This window comes from Montipora capricornis, chromosome 2 (assembly GCF_036669925.1).
Source record: "Montipora capricornis isolate CH-2021 chromosome 2, ASM3666992v2, whole genome shotgun sequence".
Classification (NCBI taxonomy): domain Eukaryota; kingdom Metazoa; phylum Cnidaria; class Anthozoa; order Scleractinia; family Acroporidae; genus Montipora; species Montipora capricornis.
In genome coordinates this window covers 5,005,908-5,033,407 of record NC_090884.1, presented here as the reverse complement: position 1 = coordinate 5,033,407, position 27,500 = coordinate 5,005,908, and the positions used below count along the sequence as shown (strand labels likewise).

General features: G+C 39.2%; 2 protein-coding genes and 1 non-coding gene across 5 annotated transcripts in view; 2 read left to right on the top strand and 1 right to left on the bottom strand.

Annotated features, from left to right (window-relative positions):
- The window catches only part of LOC138038560 (zinc finger RNA-binding protein-like), a 20,476-nt gene extending 1,415 nt beyond the window's left edge, over positions 1-19,061 (top strand). The window contains exons 2-16 of one of the 2 annotated variants that reach the window (XM_068884505.1): positions 1,923-2,093; positions 3,283-3,580; positions 4,548-4,598; positions 4,690-4,829; positions 4,905-5,026; positions 6,758-6,971; positions 8,728-9,040; positions 9,572-9,664; positions 11,116-11,174; positions 11,756-11,897; positions 13,405-13,484; positions 15,283-15,378; positions 16,154-16,265; positions 16,691-16,788; positions 18,514-19,061. In XM_068884505.1, coding sequence (XP_068740606.1) covers positions 1,923-2,093; positions 3,283-3,580; positions 4,548-4,598; positions 4,690-4,829; positions 4,905-5,026; positions 6,758-6,971; positions 8,728-9,040; positions 9,572-9,664; positions 11,116-11,174; positions 11,756-11,897; positions 13,405-13,484; positions 15,283-15,378; positions 16,154-16,265; positions 16,691-16,788; positions 18,514-18,753 — 2,229 coding nt within the window. In that variant the 3' untranslated portion in view covers positions 18,754-19,061. The remainder of the gene's footprint in view (positions 1-1,922; positions 2,094-3,282; positions 3,581-4,547; positions 4,599-4,689; positions 4,830-4,904; positions 5,027-6,757; positions 6,972-8,727; positions 9,041-9,571; positions 9,665-11,115; positions 11,175-11,755; positions 11,898-13,404; positions 13,485-15,282; positions 15,379-16,153; positions 16,266-16,690; positions 16,789-18,513) is intronic. The other variant, XR_011130255.1, reaches the window with a different exon arrangement.
- On the top strand, positions 15,988-16,056 carry LOC138039538 (small nucleolar RNA SNORD57). Its single transcript, XR_011130616.1, has one exon. It is a non-coding gene; the product is annotated as a small nucleolar RNA SNORD57 (small nucleolar RNA).
- A 2,039-nt stretch (positions 19,062-21,100) lies between the features above and the next one.
- The window catches only part of LOC138038559 (elongation factor-like GTPase 1), a 26,835-nt gene continuing 20,435 nt past the window's right edge, over positions 21,101-27,500 (bottom strand). For both annotated transcript variants that reach the window (XM_068884503.1, XM_068884504.1), the window contains exons 15-16: positions 27,457-27,500; positions 21,101-23,320 (exon numbers count right to left, since the gene is read on the bottom strand). The exon at positions 27,457-27,500 is cut by the window's right edge and continues 161 nt beyond it. In XM_068884503.1, the coding sequence (XP_068740604.1) occupies positions 27,479-27,500 (22 nt within the window). In that variant the 3' untranslated portion in view covers positions 21,101-23,320; positions 27,457-27,478. The remainder of the gene's footprint in view (positions 23,321-27,456) is intronic.

Here is a 27,500-nt window from a genome sequence, read left to right as displayed (position 1 = left end):
ATTCACTTGGTTTTGAAACTTAAACAATATATTTTTGAAGGTATACTTGTTAGTCCACCTAACTTGTGTGGGTTCAAACGGACAATGAAGTGATAAGCGCAACTGTACCGTACCAGATGTGAAATATCACTTTCACTTGAATCAACTACACAGCCATAAAATTGACAACTTGTTTGCCTGGCAGGGCCCAAAATAAACTTTTTCCTCAAGGCAACATCTGGCTGCTAAATTTTCTAAAGTGGTTGCCAAGTCCATAAAATTAGTAGCTGTTTTTTTTCTCACAAATGAAAAAAAATTACATAAAAAATGCATTAAAATTGGCTTTTCTAAAATTTAAATCACTCAACAATAACACCAAATGAGAGCATGTGCAAAGTATTGCCACAGTTGCAAAATTATGGAATGTTGTGAGCCTGCCAGTAGCAGTTTAAGCAAAACTGACACTTCACTCCACAACAAAGGTGGCATATGTTGATGTAAGCGTCATGGTTTTGCTTCAAACTTCAGTCATTCGTACCAATTTATCTGCCTTAAAGCTTAATTTAACGTGCCGGCAACCTTGCTTGACTTCACTGTTGCGCTGAAAATCTACGCCAAAAAATCATTCTTTACTGTGCTGCATTTACTGTACGACAAAACAACTCAAGCTGCAAAATTCTCAGCCTTAAATGATGAATTTCTGTACAAAACTGCTAATGATGAGCCCTTTGCTAAAAAGTTTTGTTTTTAAGTTTATGAGTAACAGACGCAAGTTGTTTGTATTTTTTTCACCTATCGGTGAGCGTCACGCTTTGCTTAAGTATTCACATCCAAAACGACAGAAGGGGTTGAATACTCAATTTTAAATGATGAATGGCTGTACAAAACTGCTAATGATGAGCCCTTTGCTTACGAGTTGTGTGTATTAGTTTACAACTAAACAGATACACTGGTACGCGTTTATATCGCTCTCAATGCTTTCATGTAAATTTCAATGTTGAAAAGGTTTTTGTGTCATTTGTCGATAGGTTTGTTTCTCCAAAAGTAAACTCTATGAAATTTTTTTTGGCTTTAAAACACAAATATCCAGCCTGAAGGACTTTGCGCCATTAGAATAAACATATGGTGATATTTTTTGCTCTTTTAATGACGCACTGTCCAACGAACATGCAAATTGTTTTCATGTTCATCACACCGGAAACGATTGAGAGTAAACAAAGACAAGGCGACAACAGGAGAGCCCTTAAATACTAATGAGCCTTTTTGCATATGTGTTGACGCACATCCCCTTGTTTTGCGTATGCATGTTTTTTGCGCATATTTTGGTTCGCTTATCTCCGAGCTGCAAGTGCCGTAAAGGTAGTATATGTGGAACCTGAAGTGATCTGTTTGCCAGCATGACAAGTAACTTTTGAATCTTTCAGGTGTCCTCTTGTGGCGTGCCTCTAATGTCCAATCTTTTTTACCTTTCCATTGCTCAATCAGTACAGGAAGGCCTCAGTGAGATTTCCCTTTTCCCTGTAAAGACCCCATTGTAGTTTTTGATAGTTAAACATCAATAAAGAGAAGACACCGACTGTGTTATGCCACTATGATATTAATTTTATGATAAAGAACAGGACACACATTTTCTAGTGGTTCTTATTTTGCATGCAGCCTATCACTTACATTAATTTTGGACCGGTCAGGTTCACCTCACCATCTTTGTTTTTCGCGTACATGTAGAACACTTTCTAAATCAACCAAGACTACTGTGTATCTTTTTTGCAAGAACCCAATGACAGCCACCACCTGTACTTGGTTTTCATGCTTATTATGCAAAATAAAGTTGCTGATAGGGTGACCAGAGCATCTGAGAAACCCACTTTGAGAACACAACTAATCTACTCAATACACACAAGACCCTTGAAGTTCTGAATTTTAACCAGTCGTGATTTCCATAGACTTACAGAGAACATTTGGAAGGACAAAAACATAAGAAGAAAGAACAGGCTGCCAAACAAAAGGAGAAGGAATCTCTTCCTTCCAATGCTTATAGATGTGAACTGTGCGATGTCACCTGCACTGGGACTGATGCATATGCTGCACATCTGAAAGGATCAAAACATCAGAAGGTATTTGCCCTGCTCTTCTTGAATAATGTGTGGGTTCTTTTGCATCCCACAGGGTTATGAACATTGAAGGGTTGTGATGAGGTCTATGGTTTATCATCCTTGTCCGAGACTAACCATTTTGCCGATGTCATTACAAAGGCTCGTCAGCGTATAAAGACCCCGAGTGTGGGTCTGGCCATAGTTGAACACATGACCTCCTGCATGGTACTCTGATGCTCGACAGACAAGTCAGTGGGTTGGGGGTCATTTCCATAGGGAATGATAAGCGACAAAAGTCTCTTTTTGTACCTGACCTCAGTAGACTTAGGCAAACAGTAATAATATTATTTTAATCCAGCATCCAGCAGGGATGGCGCAGTGGTGAGAGCACTTGCCTCCCACCAATGTGGCCCAGGTTCGATTCCCAGACCCGACGCCATAAGTGGGTTGAGTTTGTGTTGGTTCTCTTCTCTGCTTCGAGGGTTTTTCTCCGGGTTCTCCGGTTTTCCCCCCTCAGCAAAAACCAACATACAGCTCCAAGGTCACACATGGACTGTATAACGGCTGCCAGAGGTGCCTTTGTATGCTTTCGGTTCGACCTTGTTAAGCTGCGTCATTCCTGCACTTGTGACGGCGATTAGCCGCGACAATTATTACACAATTTTCCAGCAGACTCAGTGTAGTTTCCGTTTATAATAATTTCATGCAAAAATTAGCAAAGCAAAGTGCATTTAATATTGATTTTACAATGTGAATAAAACGTTGGTGAGAGCTCTATCTACTAACTTGGAGCCTTAACCTGTACAATTTGGCATGATGACCTTTGAATGGTTTTTGTGTTGAAGATGCAGGGATATTGTACTCAGGAGTTTTCCGTGTTGTGCTTCTTTGTTTCATAGATGAAACAACCCCGTACTCCTGGTAAATGTTTAGTACAATAACAACCCAATGTTAGTGTGGTTGTTTGATGATACAAAGGGGATAAAGTTCGTTTTTTTAACCCATTGACTCCTGGGGTTCCTCATTGATGAGTAAAATCATCTGGCGTTAGACAGTAAAATACTAAGTCTGGCCTGTTTAGACTGGTTTAGGTATCAAAGGGTTAAAGATTTTGGCTCCATTCTCAAATATTCTTAAGCAGCCTTTTAAAGTAAACTTCATTTTGGGCACTATTACCAACCAAGTTGATACATGTACATTATTCTAAAAGGTTGTAAAACTGCACCAAAAGCTTGGGAAACCTATTCCAGAGCCAAGCCCACTAAAGGCTCCAGAAGCAAAGGATACGACCAAAGAGAATGGGGACAAGAAGGCTGGTGCAGGGAACAAGGGTGCGCAGGGAAAACCATCTCCCAAGAAGATGGCTGCCCCCAAGATAACTTTTGTTGGCGGCACAAAACTGACTTCGACTGGCATTGTCAAGAGTGATGCTGCGGCATTACCTGGTGCCGTGTCTGGTAACAGTAATGCTGTGGCAACATCAGGAAACGAAGTGGAGATGGAGGAGGGTCAGTGTTTTACTGTAACCTTAAATTAAAGTAATGATAGTCAGGAGCCAACATTACAAGATAACGGTTTGACACTTGCTATTTTTGATGTCTTGTTCAAGATATTTCGGCTGGTGCTTGAGCCTTCATCAGGTGAATTATTAACCTTAGTACATGGGATTCAGTGTTTTATTTTTGAGATTTATCTCAGGGAGGTTTAACTGTATCTTCTTTGGAAACGGTACAGTAACCATCCACACTAAAACATTTTTGTAGGAAAACATAGTACTTTCTACAATTGCCGACAAAGATGAAGGCTTTTGCATGTGGTTTGAAAAGTAGGGACTTTTTCCTGGGTATCTTTCTGAAAATACCCCTGTTTTAGATTTTGGCAGGTAATGTCAGAGCACAGAAAAGTTTCGGAAATGCGAGTGTGGATAAATCAAAATGAAAAGTAAAAAAAAAAACAGTGATGTGAAGAGCATGGGGAAGGTTTAGTGTGGATGAAAAATAATTTGCTGTGTTGTTGCTAAAATAAAAATGGAAAATGATGAAAATGCAGTATTGCAGATCAGGCCCATCTTTTAAATTTTGCTACAGGGCATGCATTAAGATGGCATTTGTCCTGGTACTAGTTTGGTTTGTAGCAGCGGCTTTTCTACCCCTAGAATTTGATGCCATTGGGGTTCAATTGTATATCCCCTTGCAAGTATGTTTTTTTGGAATTGACCTAACCGGTTTCCAGTTATCTCATCTTGTCTCTTGCCTTTACCAACAAAACGTTCTTAAACCATGGCCCTGTTGAGTTTTTGGAGAGGCCTGTCCATTTTAAAGAAACTTGTAAGACAGTTAAATGGACCTCTTTCACATTGTTGTTGGTTGGGAGGGGATGGCAGAGCTTTCACCATAATCTGTTTGGGTTAAGTAACCCGTTATTTTGTTGGATGTCAATAATTTGTTCATTATTTTTAATGTGTTCATTTTACAGAGAAATTTGACTTGGCAAATTATACTGGGGTTGACAAGAGCAAGATTGTAGGTATGTTAAACACAATCTTCCTTGAATTTGGCTTAATATTACATTATTCAGTTATGTTGGTTTTCTTTAATTTGTTCGATTGGATCTCTAGGTGGAGAATTCTTGGAGGAGATTAAAAACGATGAGGGAAAGGTTGTTAGTTTCCACTGCAAATTGTGTGAGTGCAAGTTCAATGACCCAAATGCTAAGGAGGCACATTTAGCTGGACGCCGCCATCGATTGTCCTACAAGGTTAGACTTCTTTTTAAGGATTGCATGAAATTAGGCCTTTTGGGTGAATGTCATGTCCTTTTCTAATTTCTTTAGAAAAAAGTCCAACCCGATCTTGTGGTTGATACTAAACCCAGTGGACGTAGCCGCCTCAGTAAGGGACAAGAAGACAAGTTTCGCCGACAGTGGGAACAAGAGCAGTATTGGCAGTGGAAAAAGTAAGATCTTTTAGCCTCCTTTGATTGTTTGTGATACAGCTTGAATTGGTAGCTGGTATGGCATTCAACTGAGAATAGGTTTGTTTACATAGCATTTTTGAAAGGGCACTACAAGTGAAAAAGAACTTTATTCATTCACTTCGATGAAAGGGAAGGATACCAGAGGTTATCGCGATCGAGGGTATCCACCTGCAGCCAGATGTAATTGACTGAGAGTTGATTTTATTATTATTATTATTATTATTATTATTATTATTATTATTGGAACTCATTAAACTGATTATGGCATAAGCATGCCGAAACATGTCTTTTAAAAAAGTTGTCTGTTTCCTACAGTATTTATCATACTTGCTACTATTGCGACCTTATGGAAATATTATTATTATTATTATTATAAAATTTAACATCATGTTCTGGCTGTTGTCATTGCCGTCTTTTCTTCTGTTAGGCGAGTCATAACAAATGACCAAAGGCTAACAGAATTGTCTCTTCTTCACATTTCCAACACTTTCCTCAAAATCCTTGCAGTTCCCAACAAAGCAGTTTTTTAAATTACGCCAACATTGAATGGTATCCCTAGCTTTTCAATCCACCTATCAAATCCTTTGGTGACACTTCTAAGGGCTCCTGTCACTACAGGTACGACTTCTACCATTTTGAGTTTCCACAATCTTCCGATCTCTCTCTTCAAGTCCTGGTATTTTTCCACCTTTTCCCTTGCTTTTTCCCCTACTCTTACATCAGCTGGTACAGCAATATCGATGATTATTATGATGATGATGATGATGATTATTATTATCATTATTATTAGACAGAATGAACAGTAGAAGGAGTTTCCCAAAATTTCTGTCCTAATTCATTATGCAAAAACAATTCTTATTGGAAAAACAAAGTACAGGAATGCTCAGATTCTTGTAGACCTGAAGTGAAGTTTTAAGATTTATGTGAAAAATGTACATGTACCCAAGAGTAACACGAAAAAAAGGATGAAATTGCTTTGTAAGTTGTCTGTGGACAATACTCTGCAAAAAAAAAATTGAATTCCTTTTGACTGAAGGGCCTAAAGCGATGGGGTTGTTTTGTACGCTTTAATAATTGTGGACTCAAAATAATTTTGTTGTGTGAAGATTTCGGATAGACAAAGCGTGTTACAGTTGTTGGTTTTCCTGACATTCCATCACGTGTCGGGTAGTCTGAATTTTAATATGCCGACTCGAGACAAACGAAAACAAATGTTGATTTAAACGACAACTGTACTACATGTATATCTCTCCCGTTGCCAAACTGCTTACGATTCACATTTTCGTGTTTCCTGAGAGCAAAGTTAACAGTCTAATTAATTTCGGCGCACACCAGCAAGCTGTATGTCGACTTTTCAGTCAACAACGACTAGACGCTTTTACGTCTGATAAAATGCGTGTTTGTTATGCATCTGGGGCTTTCACAAACAAATCCAAAAGGCCAATTAAGAGCGCGCGCGATCCTAAAGTTGATGTACTTACAGACTTTTTTAACTCGCGCGCGACGCGATTCCTGTAGCGCGCGACGCGATTCCTTTAGCGCGCGATGCGATTCCTGTAGCGCGCGACGCGAATCGCGTCGCGCGCGAGGGTGGTAACTTACATTTGAGCGGTACTGTAGGATGTTGAACACATCTGTGTAAATTTTTGAGCCAAAGAAGACCTGTTTTAGGAAAGTCAAAATTGAATGCATCATGTGATTTGTTAATAGGGGAAGGCAAGAGGAAGACTTGCGCCGCTGGGAAGAAGAGGAGTATTACAGGAGAATTGCTGAAGAGGAGAGATTCTGGGAAGAGGAACATCGGCGTCGTTTTGAAGCTGAATTCTTTGAAGGATGGGGTCCTGGCCGAATGGGACCACCAAGAGGACCTCCTGGACCGATGGGACCTCGCCCACTTATGGAGGGAGTTGGAGAAATGGGACCGGTAAGAAGTAGCACCCTATTTTAAATATGCAAAGTAGTGACAAAAGTAATGACTGCAGTAATAATCATGTACAGTAATTTGCATTGCCATTGTTTTTGAACAAAAAATGTGACCTTTCGCGTGAAAAGGGAGCTTATAGATTTCATGGTGAACCGTGAAATTTATTTCAATGTCACGGCACATGAATTTAATATTTCACTCCTGAAATTTCACAGGGTGTTCACTCTTGTTCCAAACCTTTGCACTATGCTCAGTGAAAAAGTTCACGTCTGCAATGAAGTGAAATCGTAGACTGCGAAATTAAGTCATGTTCAACTTAACTTATGTTAAGGCTGTGAAATTATGTTGCTGTGCGATCCAGAATAACAGGAAAATTTTGTGGTCTGGTTTTGCAATTAAAATTGTGTTAAGTCAACTTTATAGTAAACAAAAATTAATGAGCATCAAAAGGTTTATGTCAATTGTTCTTTCACACTCGAAACCTGCCAGAAATCCTAACGCAACATATTGATAATGAAGTTAATTAATTTTGAGGAGGATTTTTTTCATGGCCCGGCGGGAATGATTTCATGGTGGTATGATAGAATTTCATGCCGAGTTCACGCCGTTTTAAAGGTATTTCACGGAAATTCAGCTTAGTACGAAGTAAGCTTTCTTTTCCTTTTATTTTCCGTTTATGTGACTGCTTATGATACACTGTTTGTTGATCAGTGAGTGAAACTTTGTAAACAATGAAATATGCTCGGTAGAAGTGAACTTTCTTTGGAATCGCCAAATTCAATGATGTTTTTATGTACAAAGGTGCTGCAGATTTATTGTAGGCGTGTTATCGTGGAAAATTGGTCTTTTACCAACACTGTCTGCATTTTAGATACTTAACAAAAGATAGGGTGCAAGCATCAAGCCCACTGAACTTGCAGGTTTCTTAACATCGTTCAAAGTTCAATTCCTGTAGCACATGACGTGAACCGTGTCTTACCTGAGGGTGGTAACTTGCATTTGAGTGGTACTGTAGAATCCAAAATAATTTCTTAAACATTTCTTGAAGTTCTGCTAACAGGCCACTTTCGAAAATACCATAATACTCAAGTTCAAGTCTATTATTACAAAATATTATCTTAGCTATTACAAAAGAATCACTCACTATGAAAGTACTTACAAAATATTACACATTTGTAAAATGTGTATTCCTTATTAATGTATGCCCCATACTTTATTTTGATTACAAGTACATAATAACATAGCAGGCAAAATTGCTGAATGCTGATTGGTCAATGAAGAGGGCAAAATTACTTGCTCCCAATTGGTTGAGCACCCAAAATACTTGCTCCTGATTGGCTGAGCGCACTGCCTTGACATTAAGTTGGTTTCTTCATCTTGAGCGCAACAACTTCATCTTCTCTTAAGTTTGTTTTTTAATTTGTGTTGCATTCGCTAAAAAAAGGCCTATCCCTCCATTTTTTGCATAAGAATTGTTTCCAGTTACTCTTGGGACTTGCAATGGTCCCAAGAGAAAACAAAAACAATTCTTATACAAAATGTGGAGGATAAAAAAAAGAGTATTATGGCATTTTTGAAAGTGCCCCATGGCGATATTTCTTTTACGTCACCGATTGCTATAAATTTGCCAACCAGAAGCTAATTGACTTTTGAAACAATGACTTCTTTTGTCCTTTGGTTGGCAAATTTCAATATCAAAAGAAATGTGTCATCAATGTTTGTAAACACGACATATCACTGTGTTGTTCTCTTAAAGCCGCAGCCTATGGGGCGACCAAGATACGATACACCTGATGACCGTCTAGTGATGGCCAAGCACTCCAGTATTTACCCCAATGAGCAGGAGCTACAGGCTGTACAAAAGATTGTGTCTGCCTCTGAGAAGGCTCTGAAGCTTGTCTCTGATCTGATTGCTGAACAAGATCTGGCTGCCATGCCAAAGAAAGATGACAATGAAGAGGGAAAAGAAGAAGCAAAAATGGAAGTTAAGGAAGCAGAAGAGAACAGTGAGGAAAAAACAGAGTCTAGTGAAGAGAAGAAGGATGCTAACAAGCCTTCCTCACCACCACGTAAGTTAGACAGCTGTGTTGTAAAGTTTGTAAATGTCATGGCATCCATTTTCTGGGCTTTGAATGCCCTAGGATCTGAATGAGGTTCACAGTAAGTAGGGGAGAGATTATTCTCTTTCTTTGACTTTAATGGGACAATTGGTGCTGTGGAAAAATGAGTTTGAAGCAATGACTGCAATAATATTGTTATTGCTATCACTAACTGATTTTAGATCGGGGCTTGGTGCATTGAAGTATCAAGGCATTCTTGAAAAGCAGGTTTATCATAGCATTTGTTATTCATATAGTTTTTAACATTTTATTTTGACTAGAGTAATATGAATGGTAATTATTGCATTTTAGTTTGTGATACCACGAATAATGTGTAAATGTGTAAAGATACATGTGTAGCATTATCTTCTTACCAACTAAAGGCGATTTGTGCTGCAGCCATTTAACTGAATGAGAATTATATTACTACTGTGGTAGTTGTATTTTTACAACATGTGTACCTCAAAACCAACCTAACCAGCATTGTCTCTATCGTGACAGGTGCTCTTAAGGGAGTCATGAGAGTTGGAGTGCTAGCAAAAGGCTTGCTGCTTCATGAACGCCTTGATGTAAATTTAGTGGTGCTTTGTCATGGTGAGGAGAAGTTTTTTTTTCATTGTCAGGATAATTATAGATTCATTTTGTCCACTTGTGATATCACTGGCTTCTTTCACGGGCCCTCCTGTAGACCTTAACCTTTTTACCCCTGAGGGGCTCCCCATTGACGAGTAAAATCGTCTGGCATTAGACAGAGTAAAGTCTATAAGTGTCACTCTTAGGAGGGAAAGGGTTAAGGCTTCCTGAGGTGTCCTTACCTCAAACTCATGTCCCAAATCATTTCCTTACACTCTGACGAGTGAATGAATGAAAATTGGTGATTGTTTTGGAACATTTTCTGGCTTGACAGTTTGACAGTAAAGGGCAAAACTTGTGCAACGGGTAGGCTCACTTGATTTAGCATCAGCAGGGATGTAGCTAAGATTAAATCCATCTGGTTGAAGGTTCTATTGAGGTGGTAAGTTCATGCTCTTAGCATCAAAGGGACCTGGTAACAAAATTGTTCCCATTGTCTCGCAACACCCAGCATTCTTCAAGATGGCGATTACAGGGAAAGAGAAGACACTCACAACAGTACTTAAAACAACACTTTTATTTCATTTCCAGTATCATTAAATTCTAGTTGTAATTCCATATACTGGCGGATATTCAATTCTTTTGTTAACACATCAAATGACTTGTAAACTTTGTGGAGAATAATTTGTGATCTGCTCAGTCGCTTCGATCCAGTCGCTAGGATCTAAAATCCGACCAGTGATCACCCCTTTCTCGTGCTGAGATTTTCGCCAGCAGCTGGCGCTTAGGGACATCCCTGCATTAGACCGATCTGCCTGAGGTCTTAGGTTAGAACCTTAGTTGTACAAACTCTGATCTGAAAATAAGTGAGGAGAAAGTGCTTCCTTTGTCAGTTATTGCAACTACTGATGGTTACACATTCAAGTCTTCTTTAATGAGGACTATAAACCATAGGCCCTGTTTCGAAACCTGTGTTTGCAAACTCTGAGTCTCTAACCCATGCACTATTTGAAAAGAGCGCTGAACAGAGTTATGGAGTTGTGGGTCTGTCTTTGTAAAGGGCACACTATCAATATTATTTTAAGCTTTGTTCTGTTGTGTGGCTCCCACCACTTGTGTTTAAACTCTCATTACAGCCATTTAGAAATCACTGGTGATCCTTGCAATCTGATTGGCTCTCAGCAGTGCAATTTATTCCTGGTGTCGCACTTTTTTTTCCTCTAAATCACACCATTTCCAAAGAACACTAAAACAAAACAACCAATCAAATTTCAAGGCTTGTTTAAGGTAACCAATCAAATTGCAAGAAAATGAAAGACGAAGAAATCCATTGTGTGGTGACTTTTGCAACTTTTGTTCTCAACTGGATCAATAAAATTAATATTGCTACTGACTATAATCTGTATTTTAGCGATTAAAATTTTTATGTAGCTGTCTTCTTTTATCAGCATTATAATTTTTTTCCCATCTAGACAAGCCAACCAGGATGTTGTTAAAGAGAGTGGCCGACCTTTTGCCAGAACATATTGCTGTAAGTGTGCCTGATTTGTTAACACAATTTGACCTTTGTGGTGAACCTTCAGGTGTAGAGTCGAGTTGATAGTAGCACAACGAGTGATAATCTGGGTTAAATAGAATGCCAACACAAACACACAGCTTTTGACACACTGCATCTGGGTCATGTCAGTGTAGCCCTGTGAAGGTATTAGCACACATGTCTGTTGGTTAAAATTAATAGTGTTTTTACCAAGTTGTCATCATGTACACACTGTTTGGTTTGCTTTTGTTGCTACATACCATTTGCTTTGAATAGAAATGAACAAAATAGATTTAAAATCACTCTCTTAAATTTAAGTGTTGTCAACCCTCGTGGTGCAAAGGAAGCTTTATTGATGGAAATCTGTACATGTAACAGCAATTCAAGTCACATCAAATTCGTGAAATGTTGTCTGTTTTTATGAATTGGGTAAACTCGTGTCCACAGGAAAAAAGGTTTGTGTATCAGACTCAGACTTGAGACACATTGTGTGTTGTCACGTTCATGTCCCTGCTCCCTGTTTATGAATGCAAGCCAATATTATTGTTTCACATTGTTTTTATTTTTCCTTGCAGAAAGTCACCGAAGAGAAGTATGAAGTGAAAACAGTGCCCGAAGAAGCTGCTCTTAAGATCATCACTCCCGTTGATCCCAAAGTGGTTGTCACTATCACGCTGACATCGCCTGTCATGCGTGAAGGAGATGAGACTGAACATGGTACCTGTTTTAAGTCGTTTTATTACGTTATGGGGCCCTTAATAAGCCTTGTCTTCAATGTAACAGTACCAATAGATGCTTGTTTCCTTTCATTCAGCTTATTCGGAAAGCTCAGTAGTTAAAGCTGTTCTTTTTCAGTGGAAAACTCACAACATTAGATTCTGAGTTGTGAAAAAAAGGTGTTTGTTACAAGTTTTAAAATCTTATGAAGGGCCCTTTGAGTTTAGATCAACCAGTAGTTCTAGCAAGCTAGTTTGCTTTTGAGGAACATACAATCAAAATTTCTTTCGACAAGTGAGTACGACAGAACTCCCGCATGTTTTATGACTCTTTTTCTCTTGCATTGATGAACTGAAGGTTGTGGACTTTCTCTAAAAACATCAATGATGTCGTAAATCATTTCTATGGTTGGCATTTTAAAGCCTTGTTGGAGTAGGTTTATATCCCTGAGAAAATGTCAAAAGTAAATGATTGGCTTTTCAAAATGAATGACTTGTTTTAAGAAAGTTAACTTTTAAAGAGCTAAATTAGTACTTCATGGAAAACTTATCTCCACTTTGAGCATTGTTAAGCCTGGTTTCAGTACTCCAGGCCACTTGTATTTACATCTCTGATTCAGTGTTCCTCTAAAGTTGAAATCTATTTGATAAAGCAGGGTAAAGAATACATTATTGCAACTGAGAAGCAATGCCTGTGCACAAAGCTTAACAGCCTTGTGCTTCATAATCATTTTGATGTTGTTGCAAATCTGCAGAATTATCTGTCTAATTCTTGTACACTCAGATGACCTCTGACCGTGCTACAGTGTGGTGTGAGGAGGTGGAAAGATTCTGGGCTTTGTTTGTTTGTTTGTTGTATTTTGCTGTGTTTATGTCAACATTGGTAGAGTTTTCATGTGCATTAAGGCTTGCGTGGATATTCTTACCGGCTCCAAATGTCTTTGGAGCCTTTATATAAATTATTGTTTGGTTACTTAAGTTTTTTTTTTTTCACATTCTGGTCTTAAGACTTGCAATTGAATATAGTTTTTCATAGAACAGTGCAATCAGTATGCGTGCCCACCACTTCAGTGGACAGCAGTTCTTCACATTAAAAGGCAAAAATCAATCAAGGGCTTGCATCGTCAATAGTTTGGTAGTTGTATATACTGCGCATGTACTTAAGCAATGCAGCCTGAATTCCTGTTAAGGCAGAGAATCTGCCAAAAGTAGCTTTTCACCACTTTGTAGTTCTGAAGGAGTTCGTGAATTTAACAGCAGAATGGCATGTAACTCACTAAAATCTGGTGTCAAATTGCATAGTCAGTGAAGCCAACCACATTCATTTTGATCAAATTTGAAAATAACCCATGCAGAAACTCGCCAATGTTAAAAGCCTGTTTCGTCTTTGTCTGACTGTGTGTCCTACCTGTTCGTTTTTGTTTGTATTTGTGTTTGGAGTGTTGTGTATTTGATAATGCTGAGACATCTTTTCATCTCCTACTTGTCCACTCAATTCTCACCCGTAGCTGAAGATGATCCTCAAGTGCTGGACAGGCCAAAATGCTTAGCTGCATTGGCATCGCTACGACATGCTAAATGGTTTCAGGTTCGGCTCATTTGCTGTATGTTTTAAGAGGAATTGTCACATTCTCTTGCATGTATTGCTGTGTTTCTGCTGTTGGAAATACATCTGCTATACAAGAGCGGACTGCTAAGAAAAGTCTAACAGCCTTCAAGTGTGGCTAAAACAATGAATAAGATTTTTGATGGGTAAAAATAAGGCTTCCACCAGAAATAAACATAAACATAAGGCTTTCCTTTTTAAAGAGAAGCGTTTGTTGTTTGAATGGCACTTTCATTGCTCACGTTGTCCAAGGAATGGTACTCCTTTATAGAGGACTCTTTGCCGAAAGAGAGCAACATTGACACAAAACTGAAATAACCATTTTTTCTATGACCTTATTTCAGCAACAAGTAGTCCATTGATTGTCGTGATCAGATTTGTTTCCAACAAGAGTGCTTCATAATTATTATTGGTTAATTGAGCAGTTTATTCTTATTTTTGATTGTGTTGTAATTTAATGTTTTGAGCAGTTTGACAGTTGTTGCCCTGCCCAGGTATGTATGTACTGTATCATGAACAAGCATGTGACACTTCCTCTTTTGGGTGACTCTTGTCTCGTAAGAGACCTGTGGTTTTTCCACAATAACATGCGTACATTTAAAATAATTAATTTGTCTTTATGTTGTGAAAGAGCATTTCATTTTGCTTGTGAAGTGCTGGTTTGCATTTTAAGTTCCGTGTTGTTTATTTTTACTAATCTTCCAGTGTATAATTTTACTAACCATTTATGTCATGATAACTAAGAAGGCTCTTCTGTTATTTGGGAGCTTAAGCAAGCGCGTTTTTTGAGACGCGGACGGCAACCGGAAGTGAGCTGTTTTAACTTGTTTTCACACAACAATATTTTAAATTGCTAAGTGTCTTCTGCCCTGGCATGTGGAATATTCACTTGCGGTTGCTTTCAGCCTCTCAAGGACGTCTCCAGCTTAAGCTCCCTATTGTGACCTAAATTGCAGTGCCTGCAATTGTGTTCTCATGTGTGGAGGACCAACACTTGAGTCCACAAATGCACACACGTTATTTTTCTATGAAGCTCTCGAGGTTTATTGTTAGGTCTCAATGTCTATTTACAATTTAGGCTTAGGGAATATGGGTGATTAGTATATACTAAAACAGTGGATAGCGTTGAACGCGGGTGCTGATTGGCTCGTCAAGCTCCGAATATCCCGTGCTATTTACCTCCAAGCAACTTGGGAAAAAATGGCATCCCAATTTGCATCCGTGACAAGTGAAGAAAACATCCAAATTAATTTTTTGTGCTGTATATTATCTCTTTGTTTTAGTATGTACTAAAACAACTATTCACCTCAGTGTCGGTAGCTAGCGTTGGATATTTACTTTATTAAGGGAGGGGGGTAGGGGGGTGGTCAGGATACTGTGATCTATTTCAGGTTGAGTTTACATCACACAATGCCGCTTATGAAAATGTGAGAGAAATCATGCACTTATCCCTCTGCTTATTGGTCGAAGGGATCACGTTAAATATTTACTTTTATTATATAAACACCAATGAAATACCAAGTGAGCTTTCACGCGAAAACATGATATCTTCACACGTGAAGATAACATGTTATTTTCACACGTGAAAAGATCCCTGTTGTTGTGGTTACATATGAAAATCGCACCTTTCGATGTCTTTCGTGAAGTTATTTGGTATTTCAATTCATTGGTGTTATATAATAAAGAAAATGTTACATGGCCGCTTGAAGATACGAAATTTCTCTTCTCGTTTTCTCCATTTTCTTCTTCGTTTGTGCTGACTCTGTTTTGCTATCCTTAGGCAAAGGCCAACGGTTTGCAGTCCTGTGTCATTATTATACGCGTCATGCGTGATCTTTGTCAGAGAATTCCAGCCTTTGCCCCACTGAATAACTGGGTGAGCTGCTCAAGTCTTTGTACACTTAATGGGGCACTATTACAGCTGATGTAATGATTTATTGTCAAAATTTGACCCGGCACCGGTGGCTCAGTTTGTTGAGCACTGTGCATTCACGTGGGAGGTCGTGGGTTGAACTGCGGCCGGACCAACACTCGGGGTCGTCGCATGCGTTTTTTGGGGCAAGGAAAGAGTCCGTTTATCATGCACGTCAGTGCACGACCATGTATGTCAGTTAACTCCACCTGCTTCTTATATTTAGTCTGTGTGCAAAATGTGTGTGATGTTAATTGTTTTATGTTCTCAAGCAAAACTTTGCCCTAATTATTTTTATTTAACAATTCGAGAAAGGCGGCCGTTGTCGATTTGGAATTATTTTTGTTTCCATTTTTCTATGTATTTTTTTTTCATAAGCACTTGTCAAAACAACTTGTACTGAAGTGGTCCCTCATTGCATCGATTCATGCTGGCAGTATATCCGGCTTACAAGCCCTAGGTTTGCTTAACGTCGCAAACGGCTTGGTATTGCTACATGCCTAAAGGGGATTTGTACCTGTACTGTAGGGTCTTTTAAAGTGAATTCGATAGTGTTCAATTGGATATAAAGGGCCTAAGTGATGAACAGCTTTTTGCCTGACCTTTTGTGGAGGGAAAAATCTGATTTAATGAGACTGATAGGCCTTGTGCACAAATGATTTTAAGATCTTTCTTGTGTTGTACCCATTTTTCAGCTGGAGGGATTATTGCTGAACCCCTTTTTCCCTATTTCTCGTAGGCCCTGGAGTTGCTGGTGGAGAAGGCCGTGAGTAGCAGCCAACAGCCACTAGGACCTGGCGAAGCTTTCCGTCGTGTGTTGGAATGTATCTCCACTGGCCTTCTTTTGGAAGGTAACATTTTGTTGGGTTTTTTTCGTAGAGTGTCAAAGCGAAGGGAACGCCACAAAGGGGCTTGGAAAAAAAAAATACAAATTTAGCCTGAGATTTCCTTTTGAAGAAATTGCTCTCCATGTGTAAGTGAGTTTAACGTTTTACTGTGGGTCCTTTCTAAAAGAAATTGCGCAAGAAAAACTTTATTCTTGATGTACGAGGCTTGTATGGATCGTTTCGTCCAAGAGTGCAAAGAGTAGCGCTGTCTTTGTAATTTTTATCACCATTTCAACCAAATTCCCCGTTGTCCACAGCAGTGGTAAAAGATCGTCAGTTTGGGAGATGGTATTATTTGTTTGTTTAATTTTCTTTTCCATGCAAGTCCTGTTTTCAGTTGGGTGTAGTTTCAAGCAAATGAACTGTTGTTTGTTGCGTTCTTGACACAGGAGGCCCAGGGGTGTGTGATCCTTGCGAGAAGGATACTATAGATGCCTTGGGAGAGGTTTCCATGCAGGAGAGAGAAGATCTTACAGCTTCAGCGCAGGTTCGTCAGCGTTACTGTCCATAATTCTTTGCAGAGGTTTTCAGCTTGTGGTATCGGCAAGTGTGTTTTTTTTACAAGCTTTACTGTATTTTGACGGGCCCGAAAGGCGTGTTAAAGTGCAAATCATCGATTTATTTTTCACTTGTTACAAATAATTAAAGAAAAGAAACATTGTTCGGGGAAGTGTGGCAGTTTTTACGTGGCGCTCGCGATTAAATTTATTCTAATCTATGTGAAAGTATATTAAACTAACAGTACAAATAACTGTATGTTTAATTTCGCGGAAGATTTGTACTCGATTCGTGCCTTTTTTGTTCTATAACGTACGGGCGTTTTAAAGAATTCATTACGTTTTGGAATGTAAAAACTACCAAAAATCAACAGCAAGCTAAGACGTTAATTTAATTTTTTCAGCGAGTGCTTGCCTTGGCAGTACTGTAAATTAAGCCTGGCTTGTGCAACTTCCTGAAAGGGGTTTAGGTGGGCCTGTGATGGGGGATTTTATAGGTAAAAAAGCGTTTGGAAATGAGCAAGAATAGTGTTCGGGATCTTAAATGTGCACAAAACATCATGCAGATTCGAATTCAATTTAAAATTTGCAACAAAATACTGTGGCAACGAAGTGCATCTTCGCTATCAATATTAGTTTGTTGTCTAGTTCATAGCGGTGAAACCCTCTTGCTTTCAAGGTCGTCGGTAGAACTAGAAGGTAGCATCTGTAATGTTCCACATTTTTCCCTTAAGGCCTTCGCAGACGAGGAAACATTGTCGCGGAAACATTTGTTGCGCCAAGCAACATTTGCTTCCCGAGACGCAAAAAAATTAATGTCCTGAATTTCGTCATAAACTTTTTGCTTCCTCGGCTGGTGGCTCCTCGTTTGCGCGCGTGGGAAACATATGGGAAAGGTTTCCTCATGTACGGGGGCCTCAAAACCCGGCGAGGGCTTAAAGTATTGGTGAAATACACGTGTGATTCGGGTTCGATTTCTTGAATCCTTGTTACTCACGCGTCGAGTTTTTTTGGTTTCTCGGCTCTTCTCTTAAAGGCTGTTTTCTCTTGGTACTCTAATTTCAGCGAACATTTCGCAATTTTCAATTCGACCTGGGCCGCATGGATACCTCTGATTGAGTTCGCGTGAGCTTCGTTGGTATACAAATTTCATCTACCGGGGTCTATTAGTTATTATTAAAAACTGGATCATTGGATAATGCAATTCGAGAGTTTTGATTGGCTAAGCCATCATGGGTTATGAGCCATTATACCATGATCTACAAACACGGCAAGCATACGCGTGATTTTTTGGGCCTTATTATTTTTATTGTAGTCTAGTTTTCTATATTTTGGGGGCGTTTTAATAAAATAATTAATTCCACTCGCGCTTGTTGGATATGAGATGATTATAGCGAACTTGGCGCTACGCGCCTCGTTGGTTATCTATCATCTCATATCCAACAAGTGCGAGTGGAATAATTGTTAACCATTATTTCAATAGGGTGAATGTACCCTTTCGACAATTCAGTCTTGGCAGTATGGCGTTCCAAAACCCAAGTTTTAAGGCGAAGCTCAGAGCATCCAAACTAGTAATCAGAATTGGGTCGTAGGTTCGTGTGGTGAAATATAGCACTCGGATTTTTTCCGAGTATTCCCGAATCACCAGAGAAAATGTTTTTTCTTTAATGACTTTCATTTTTTGTGACACGTTGTTTACTTAATTCTTTAATCAGCACGCGCTACGTCTCACTGCGTTCAGACAGCTACACAAAGTCCTTGGCATTGACCCCTTACCAGCAGGACCAAAGTTTCGACGCAACCGAGGTGGAAGGACGTTCAAGAGAAGACGGGAAGACAGCGGACAGGGAGAAGAGGGAGCGAAGAAGGAGAAAAAGGAAGGCGAGGGGGAGAGCGTGGCGGAGTCGATGGAGGTGTCCTCTGGGGGTGGTGCTGAGGCCAAAACGGACGCTTGAATACCTTCGTTAGATCGTGTGCTGGAAAGGGCATATTATTAACCTAGACTGAAAAACTGCCAAACTTAAAGCTGTTGTCATAAATTTGCCGTCAAACTTGGCAAGCATTTTATCGTTATTTTAACTTATGTTCTTGTAAAGAATCTTGAAATAGTTAATAATTCTTTTCATTTTGTAGCTTGTTATTAGTTTTGAAGTTTCATAGTTGATTGGAATCTTGAAAGTTACTTAAATAGAATGTCATCTTCTCTCGTTATTGTACCGATTAGTGATGATACATGGTTCAATAAACGTGGAAATTGTTCAAAGATCTGTCTTTTATTTTTGTTTGTATGTTTTTTGGCATCGCGGGTACTGATCGTATGTAGTCGTACATCAAAAGTTACCTTTGCCATAAAGGTCTCTTGTTTAACGCTTGAGTGATTGTCATCGAACTGAAACGTCTGATTTACCTTTGGTTCGGAACTTCTGTTCAACGTAATGCATACCTGAAAACAATTTGAACGCAAAGAAGACAAAGTAAGCTTTTTTTTTTCAGTCAAGCCAATTTTTGGCATTCCCATTTCCCTTAAGTCGCCAATGTTGCCTTTCCTCTGGAGGTAGAACGTCGTTCCAAAGATTGAGGCTTCAAGAACACTAATGCCCGCGGTCTTAATGATAGACCAAGGGCTCATTTGCTCAACACTTAGCCACTGTATTGACGGTCGAAGATATCTTCAAGTGTTAAAACATGTTTCGAGGGTCAACAAACGCCAAAAGGAGCCATTTTACTACTGTTTTGTAACAGTCATTAACAACGTTTCGTCCACTGAAATGGCGAGAAGCATATGCCACACCCAGAAATGGCGCGGAAAAGTGTCATCTCCTGAAAACAGCGGTAACCGAATAAATGAAAAAGTTTTTGAAAGTTAAGGTTCACATTTTCCATACCTCGCTAGCTTGCAAGTTTGGTCCATAAATGTTTTCAAGTAAAATATGTAATATTCCCTGAAAAGGTTGGAAAACATGTTGCGAGCCGTGGAGCTGTTGAGCCAACTGAGTAGAGCAAGATTCTAGGCTTGTATAGATTGTACTCTGCGAGTTTTCAGCGACGTTTTGTATTGTGAGCACCTAGTACAGTAGACTCTCTATTGGTTGTGATTAAAGCCGTTAACATATTTTGTACGAAAATGTCACATCACTCCGTCCTATCACTATTATTAAATAGGGAGCTTAAGGACGTTCGCGCTCATTGCTACTGCGCATCTTTTTGCACATGTCACGCACACGTCATGCATCGTAGACCAGGCAAATAAACACGATGCTAAAGGCGCAAAAATTTTCTGCAAGAAGGGAACATGAAAGTATGTGGCATCATGGGATAGCTGTGGACCCAAGTCCTCTCGGAAATGTCACGCAATGGCGTGACAGTGCGAATAGACAATCGCTTTGAGAACTTCGCAGCGATTTTACTCTCTTGAATGCTAGATGACCCCAATTTTTCTTTCCGTAGATCACTTCCTTTCTTGATTTTGTCCATTTTAATAAAACAAAAAAAATCTGTACGTGAGAAGTTACAAATATTTGGCCTTTTATGCTCTCGTGCGACCGAAGTTTTCTTTCTTAGACTAATATGTATGTTTTTCAAGGTCTATTTCACCTCAGAAAAGACACCAGCTGCAAAGGTTAATTTAGTTTTATTAGTTATGTTGAACTGAGTACGTTTACCTGATCTAAATTTCACTCATGTAGCTTTTTTATTGCTGACAGTTGTTTGCTAAGATCGTCTTAAAGTAACGCAACCTTCTAAAAATGCACCTCATGATCTCGAAAACGAGCACGGTGACCCCCCATTTTTTTTGCCTTTTTGGCAAAAGTAGATCATAACCTTTCTGCGTGGCAAGTTTAAAAAAAATCTGTACGTGGGAACGTTTTGGGCGCGAACGTCCTTAAGCAACGACAACGGCGACGGCAACGAGAACGTCATCTCAAAATATAAATTTGCGTTATTTTAATCGCTTCGTGACTATTTCAACGTTTTTAATATGACAAGGGTGTGGTAATTCCTCAAAGATGACACCAGTCGGAACATCACTCAATTTAAGGAGAGGAAATGAAAATATTCTTAAGCGTTGACGTTCTTCATAAAACCAAAAACTTGGCTATTTCACGTTGTCGTTTTGCTGACGACGGCAACGAAATGGACAAAAGTGAAAAACGCACGCGCAGGGCGTGCAAAGCTATTGTTTTTGCCGACTAAACATGCAAATTTGTGACGTTCTCGTTGCCGTCGCCGTTGTCGTTGCTTAAGCTCCCTATTGATCGTTGTAAAGGCAGGTCTTCTGGGCAAACCATCAAGAAGGGAGAATATATGGTCATGAGCGTTTATTAGTTGCTGGCACAATGTGGCACGCGCAATACACCTCTACAGAAAAAAAATAACGATGTGCCACGACATGGCCAACGAAACATTCCTTTTCCCCGCTATCGTATGTATTTCGCGCTTTGGGTTGTAAAATATAGAGCGTTTTCACTCACGTGACCAGCAGCCACATTGGATTACTGAAACAAAAGAAAGTATTTGCATAAAAATAGAGTTCAATTCCCGGAGGATTAGTTTGGAACACCATCATGGCCGCCATTCCTTTGTTTTGGAACACCAACATGGCCGCCGTGACGTCATGTGAAAACGCTCAAAAGGGGAAGCATTTCTTTACCCTTTTATGGCCTTTTTTTAAGGAAGAGGTACCGGATAGAAGCGTTCATGAGAGAATTTGAATTTTTGCTGGACCAAAATTCAACAGTAAATAATACTGTCTCTTTAACAGAGCTTGTATCACACTTTGAATACTGAATGCTTCCTGCAGCAAATATGTCCAGCTACAATTTTACTTCCCCGTGGCCGCGCCATTTTGTATAATTAAGAGGAAGCAAATGCAAAATGCATATGCCTTGAAAAGAAAACAGCCGGACTTGATGCAGCACTTGTACGCTGAAAAGGAAAGAAAGACGAGGACGTTGATTCGAGCGAGACGCTTCTAAGCAACAATTTTTCGCGTGTCATTGATCAATGAAAAGGAAACGATGTTGTTCGGTAATGAATGAGATTAATGAGATGTGAATATCAAAATTCTTAATTGTATCATAATATATTTTGAAATGTCACAACATTTTCAGTACTAGTCACAGAGAACTTTACTCTTGTCTTCCTAGTCTTTTCGGGGAAAAAGACTAGGAAAAAGACTGACGTTAACGCTTTGCGATGAACGGACAGTCTCAACAGCAGAGCCAATCTCATCCTCAGTGCCGTCCGTTTTGTTGGTCACGCGGTACGACGTGACCAAAAAAAACGGAGGGCTCTCAAGACGAGATTCCCTCTCCCGTCCTTATTATTATTATTATTATTATTATTATTATTATTATTATTATTAAGAAGAACGAAGGAAATTTTCGCGAGAGTTGCGCATGGGCAGCAGTTTGATAAACTGACACACCCAGTGCTCTTCCTTCACCCATCCTGTGTAACCATCAAAATCTCGTCTCTGGTGATGCAAGAGGAGTGCAATTGGCTCGACACTGGTAAGTTTGCCATGTTGTTGTTGTTTTTTTCCAATTTTATACCTTTTCCGTGTCATTTATGACGAGACCTATCCAAAGGCCACGACCTTTTAATAAGCCGTCGGACTTCCTTACGAAATTTTTCACTGCGTATGCCGTAAATAAATGGATTCAATACGGCATTCAAGTAGTAAATCGAGTTAATCCATGGTTGTACTCTAGGAAATTGAACATCTGCTGGTCGAACTACAGCGTAAAAGACCACCGATGGGACCCAGCATACCATGTAGACACCCAAAACGATAGCCATTGTCTTCGCTGATTTTCGCTCCCAGGGGAGCGGTGATGACCGCTGTAGGTCTGGATGTAGGGCATGCAATGTGGCAATTTTTCTCTCGTGCTTCAAAGCAACGGAAAAAATATAAATGTAAAGAGAGAACGTTAAAAGAACCAGAAATAAACAAAGGATATTCGTAATAACCGCAAAATTTAACCCAAAGAAAACGCCCGTTATGAGAATTCCTGAAATCCACGTCGCTGCCACACAGATCTTTGCTCGCGTCCTTGTGAAGAAAGAGCGGTAACGGAAAGGAAAAGCGATGGCGGTGAATCTTTCCACTGCGATTACAAACAAGCTAACTGCAGCAGCCGTGACCACATACTGCACAAGAATCCGATGAAAGAGAATGAACCAGTGGGAAACATGGCAGTAGCCCATTCTGTTGCAAACATGGCGGCTTATATCACCAGGAATTACAATTGTAGAAGTCAACAGATCGACTGTTGCCAGATTTGCGATTAAAATGTTTGAGACGGTCGAGAATCGAATCTGTACAAATATGACTGTTAATACGAGGAGATTTCCAAGTGTGCCTGTAATTGCTATTGTCCCATCGATGACCGTGATTGACACTCCAGTTAGTAAGCTCGGTGTATAATGAATGCCCGAAACTTCCGTAGACGAGACTGTATCATTTGAAGACATCCTGCCGTCATATCACTTTTACTTTACTTTTTTTCGTTGAAAGATCTAAAGGTAGAAATAAAAAAAAAAGAATATTGGACAGAAGAATAAAGCGCTTTGTCACGCGTCATGTGTAATTTAAGAAAACCAATCGGATTGTTTTCTCTTGATTGACAGCTCCGTTCAACCGTGTTTAATAACAAAACACTTCAAAACCGTAAGAGTATAAGAGTTTTATGGTATTTTTGAAAGTAGCGTCTTAATATTTCAGAGTTTGGTTCGTTATAAAACAGGGAGGCATAATACAAAATCACTGCCAAATTCAATAGCTTCAAAATACGCAGACGAAGTCGAGTGTTTTCTCTACTTCTTTCAAGAGTGCTCTGTCCGCTTCCCAAGTGATTTACAACGTAAATTTCCTCACGCATTCGGCTAAAATTTTCGTTTATTTTCCAAGTCCGACGAGTGGCGTCAGCCGTGCATTCCCTCAAGCGCGCTTCTTTGGCCAATCAAAGCGCGAGTTATATCGAAATCTTATTGTAATGAACAATAGAATATACGTTAAATCGTCGAATCTTTGGTAAATCCTGATTGATCACTTTTTATTTTACAGTATATTAAATTATCAATCCAGCGAAGATTCATCTCCTCAAGTAGATTAAGGACTGGGTCATCTAATCCGTAGTCAAAATTAAAAGTGAAGGGGTGCTCAATCTTGAAAATGGTTCACACAGTTTGGACAAAACTTGGTGACAGGTTACATCCCCACTTAACAGATAACTTAAGATTTTTGTTTTACTTGAAATATGTCACGTGACCAAATAACAGACCACTTCCGGTTTAATTTTGAAAGCTTCTGCAGGAAAAACAGGAAAAACGTTGATTCATCAACGTTTTGTTTTGTAGTTTTACTACCTACCCAAGAACCGTACCCAATGTAATTGGAACGGTTGCCAAACCGTGCTGAAAGTCTTTTTAATTATTATGTATAAAGTGACAGTTCTTTGGTCACGTGACTTGGACATGCATTCCAATTATATTGGGTATGGTACTTGGGTAAGTAGTAAGACCATGCAATAAACTGTTCATAAAGTACCGACCTTCCCTGTCTGCAGAAGACTTAAAACCTAAACCGGAAGTGGACTGTTAATTGGTTACGTCATTGGGTGCCATGGCAACAACACTAATAACTAAACTTACTTTAGGCAGTCGTTTACCTTAACTTAGCTAGAAGCCTTTTGCACGCATGGTTCTCCAGATAGACTACCCCTGGAAGTTTTACACAAATTAACAACTGACCCGCCAGTCCTTAATATACCTGAGTCGACCTGTTTATAACATTTTGAACGTGACTCAATGTGTAAGCAATCAAAAAACGATTTGCAGGTACAGTGCACGTATTCAATTCACTTAATTAGCGACCAATCAGGCAAAACTGAAACTTCCTCCACACGTCTCACAAGTTGTTTTCACGTTACAAGGAAGGCGTTATGAGTATTTCAAAATAAGTAACAACGTGGCTTCCAGAAGAAATGGGATATGATTGTATCAAAAATCAAAAAAATTTCAAAACCACTAGAAATTAGAACAAAATTAAGTGTTCAGAACGGTTCATCGAGAATTGTTGCAAGACAATCGAGTATGTAGGGGCTAACCGAGGATGCGATAAAAAGCAAGCAATATCGCAACTGGCAAAGCGGGGAGCAGCTTTAAGAATTGCTGTCGAAAACGTGGGCTAAGATGAAAACAAACTATAGTTCTTTGGAAAGTTTAGCACGTGCATCGACGAATGTTTGTGGCGTCAAATTTTGGTATAGTAAGGGGAAAAAAATCAAATTCGCAATAAACCAGAAAAAAAAAATCATTCTTACTTCTGTGGGCAAGAGCGGGGAGGAAACCGACTTTGGATTTATCTGAATGTACTTCGGTTTTGTGTAGGAAATCAGGGGTAATTCATTTGTACTTTTTTGCTTCAGTATTGCACATGGCTCGGGCTGCTCAAATTTCCCTTCGGAGAGAATAAATATCATTATATAAAAAACTTATATTGGAATTGCGGGTATGAAACGATTTTTCTGGGCGAATAACGAATCCGATAAATCACTTCATATCTCCAGTTCCAATATGGGTCGTTCATTTACGAGCTATATCAAATCTTACTCAACTTTACTTTACTTAAGGGATATTGAACAAACGCACCAGCTTGTAGCAATGTGTAGCAAGTAATTTTGCGCTCCTCCACAACTAACTAAGTGGTTTGATTAAATAGGATGATCTCTTCCTTATAGAAAACTGAAATCGTAGAATATTAATGGCCTTGTGCAAGGGTTTTTCGGGGAATATAACGAACTAATAGAAACGAAATACACGTTGAAGTTTGCGTGTGTAGCAGAAACGAAAACAAAACTCGCGAAGGAGACAGGAAGTTGGTTATTTACGGTGCGTATAAAATAGAAGTTGCTGGAACTCGACCACCAAAGATACGTTGTTCAATAAACTTTGAACCCCGAGCGATGGAAATTTTTTCGCAGTTAGTTGAGCAACTTACGCAGAGCAAAGAAAGTCCGAAAAATATCCAGACTTGAACGGGAGTATGAACACGTACACGGATTGCGAGTATGTCAGTGTTGGCGAGTCGAAACTTGATTGCAACGTACGACGAATACATGCCAACAGTCACGTTGCGAACCGTTTAGATAACGACTGAATACTGCAAATACAATGTTCTTCGCGAAATTCCCAAAACTCACTTTAGGAGTTATTTCCTAGCAATCTTTAACATATTTCGGCTTTCTTCAAGTTTAAACTAGAACTAAAATAAGAGTCGTTTTGTTATACCGTGTGATAACATACACTGACGTATTGGAAAAGCAAAAATCCAGCAAGGGGAGTATATCACTATATGGTGAAGATGTTTACTCGATATATGTGATTTCAACAAAAGCTGAAATGTTCCTCGATAAATTCCAAAAACCATTTTAGAGTTATTTTCTAAAAATCTTAAGCAAATTTTGGTCTCCCTTTTTAATTTTAAGTTTGAACTTGTTCCAAAATAAACAAAAAAATCGTAGAGTTGTAATAACATGTAATAACATAGATTGGCATATTGGAAGGAAAGCAATGCGCTCCCGTCTTTGCCAGCAATGTGGAAATAGCTCTCCAGACCTAACAACTCGACTTACCTTTGGAACAAACATTCACATCCAAAAGCAATACCTAGAATACCGGTTCGTTGGCTATACTGTATTAAACGATTCCTTTTCAAGTTTTCACTTTCTTGGCGTTCCATGAAAAACTGCACGAAATATCAACACGAACTTTTCATGACAAATGCACGGATATCGTTGCTCTACGGATCAATGATTTACCATTGCTGATATTCTCCTTTCGTTTGCAAAGTGGTTAACAACTCTACTTTGACGGCTATTTCTGTTGCAATATATTCGGCTTCCTTAGCATTGTCGGAAACAGCGAGTAGCGTTGACGGTCTTTGTAAGGCACGCCTCAAAAACAAACATGAAAAAAAAAATTCTTCAAACGATAGTTATTGTCATTTCAAACTTTAGAATTATTCAAAACACTTGACTGAGGTTGACTGGGTCGATATTTGCCTCTACGCCCAGAAAGTAGGCTTTCTTCACGTTCTCCTACAAACTTTTCAAAACGCGGTTAACTCAGTTTTGAAGAACACGAGTATGGTTTTTGCTGAGCAAATTGTATCGTTATTTTGGTGTCTTTAACAAAGCTGGGAAATCTTATTTATAGCCAGGCCATTGAGGTGACCATCGCCTATTTAAGTCCTGAATTGAATAAAATCACATGACCAATGGTTTTCAAATATATTCCAAAAAATTAGAGTACAATGGAGTTTCTCTTGAAAGGTCATACTTCGCCTTCGATCTGGTTTCCCGTCTTAAAAATAAGATACATTGGAAATGGTTATGTGGTTTCTGGAATCCGACAAATTTTTTCTACTCTCTCCATCCACGCTCCCTTGAGTTATCGCTGGTTTCCTTACAAACCACGCGGAAACCAGTTTAATTTCTTTTCTCAGTTCAATCATACTTCAGTGGAACACATGATTACTCTGTATAGATCTTAAACTTGAGGGTTAATCTATTCTTCGTCTTGCCATGCCCTTTGTTGAGTTGTGTGTTCAATTATCTTCACGTTCTAAGCGTCTCGTGGCTTTTAAAACATACCGTCCTTAACTGAAACACTGCGCTATTTCTTCAAAGTTCTTTGC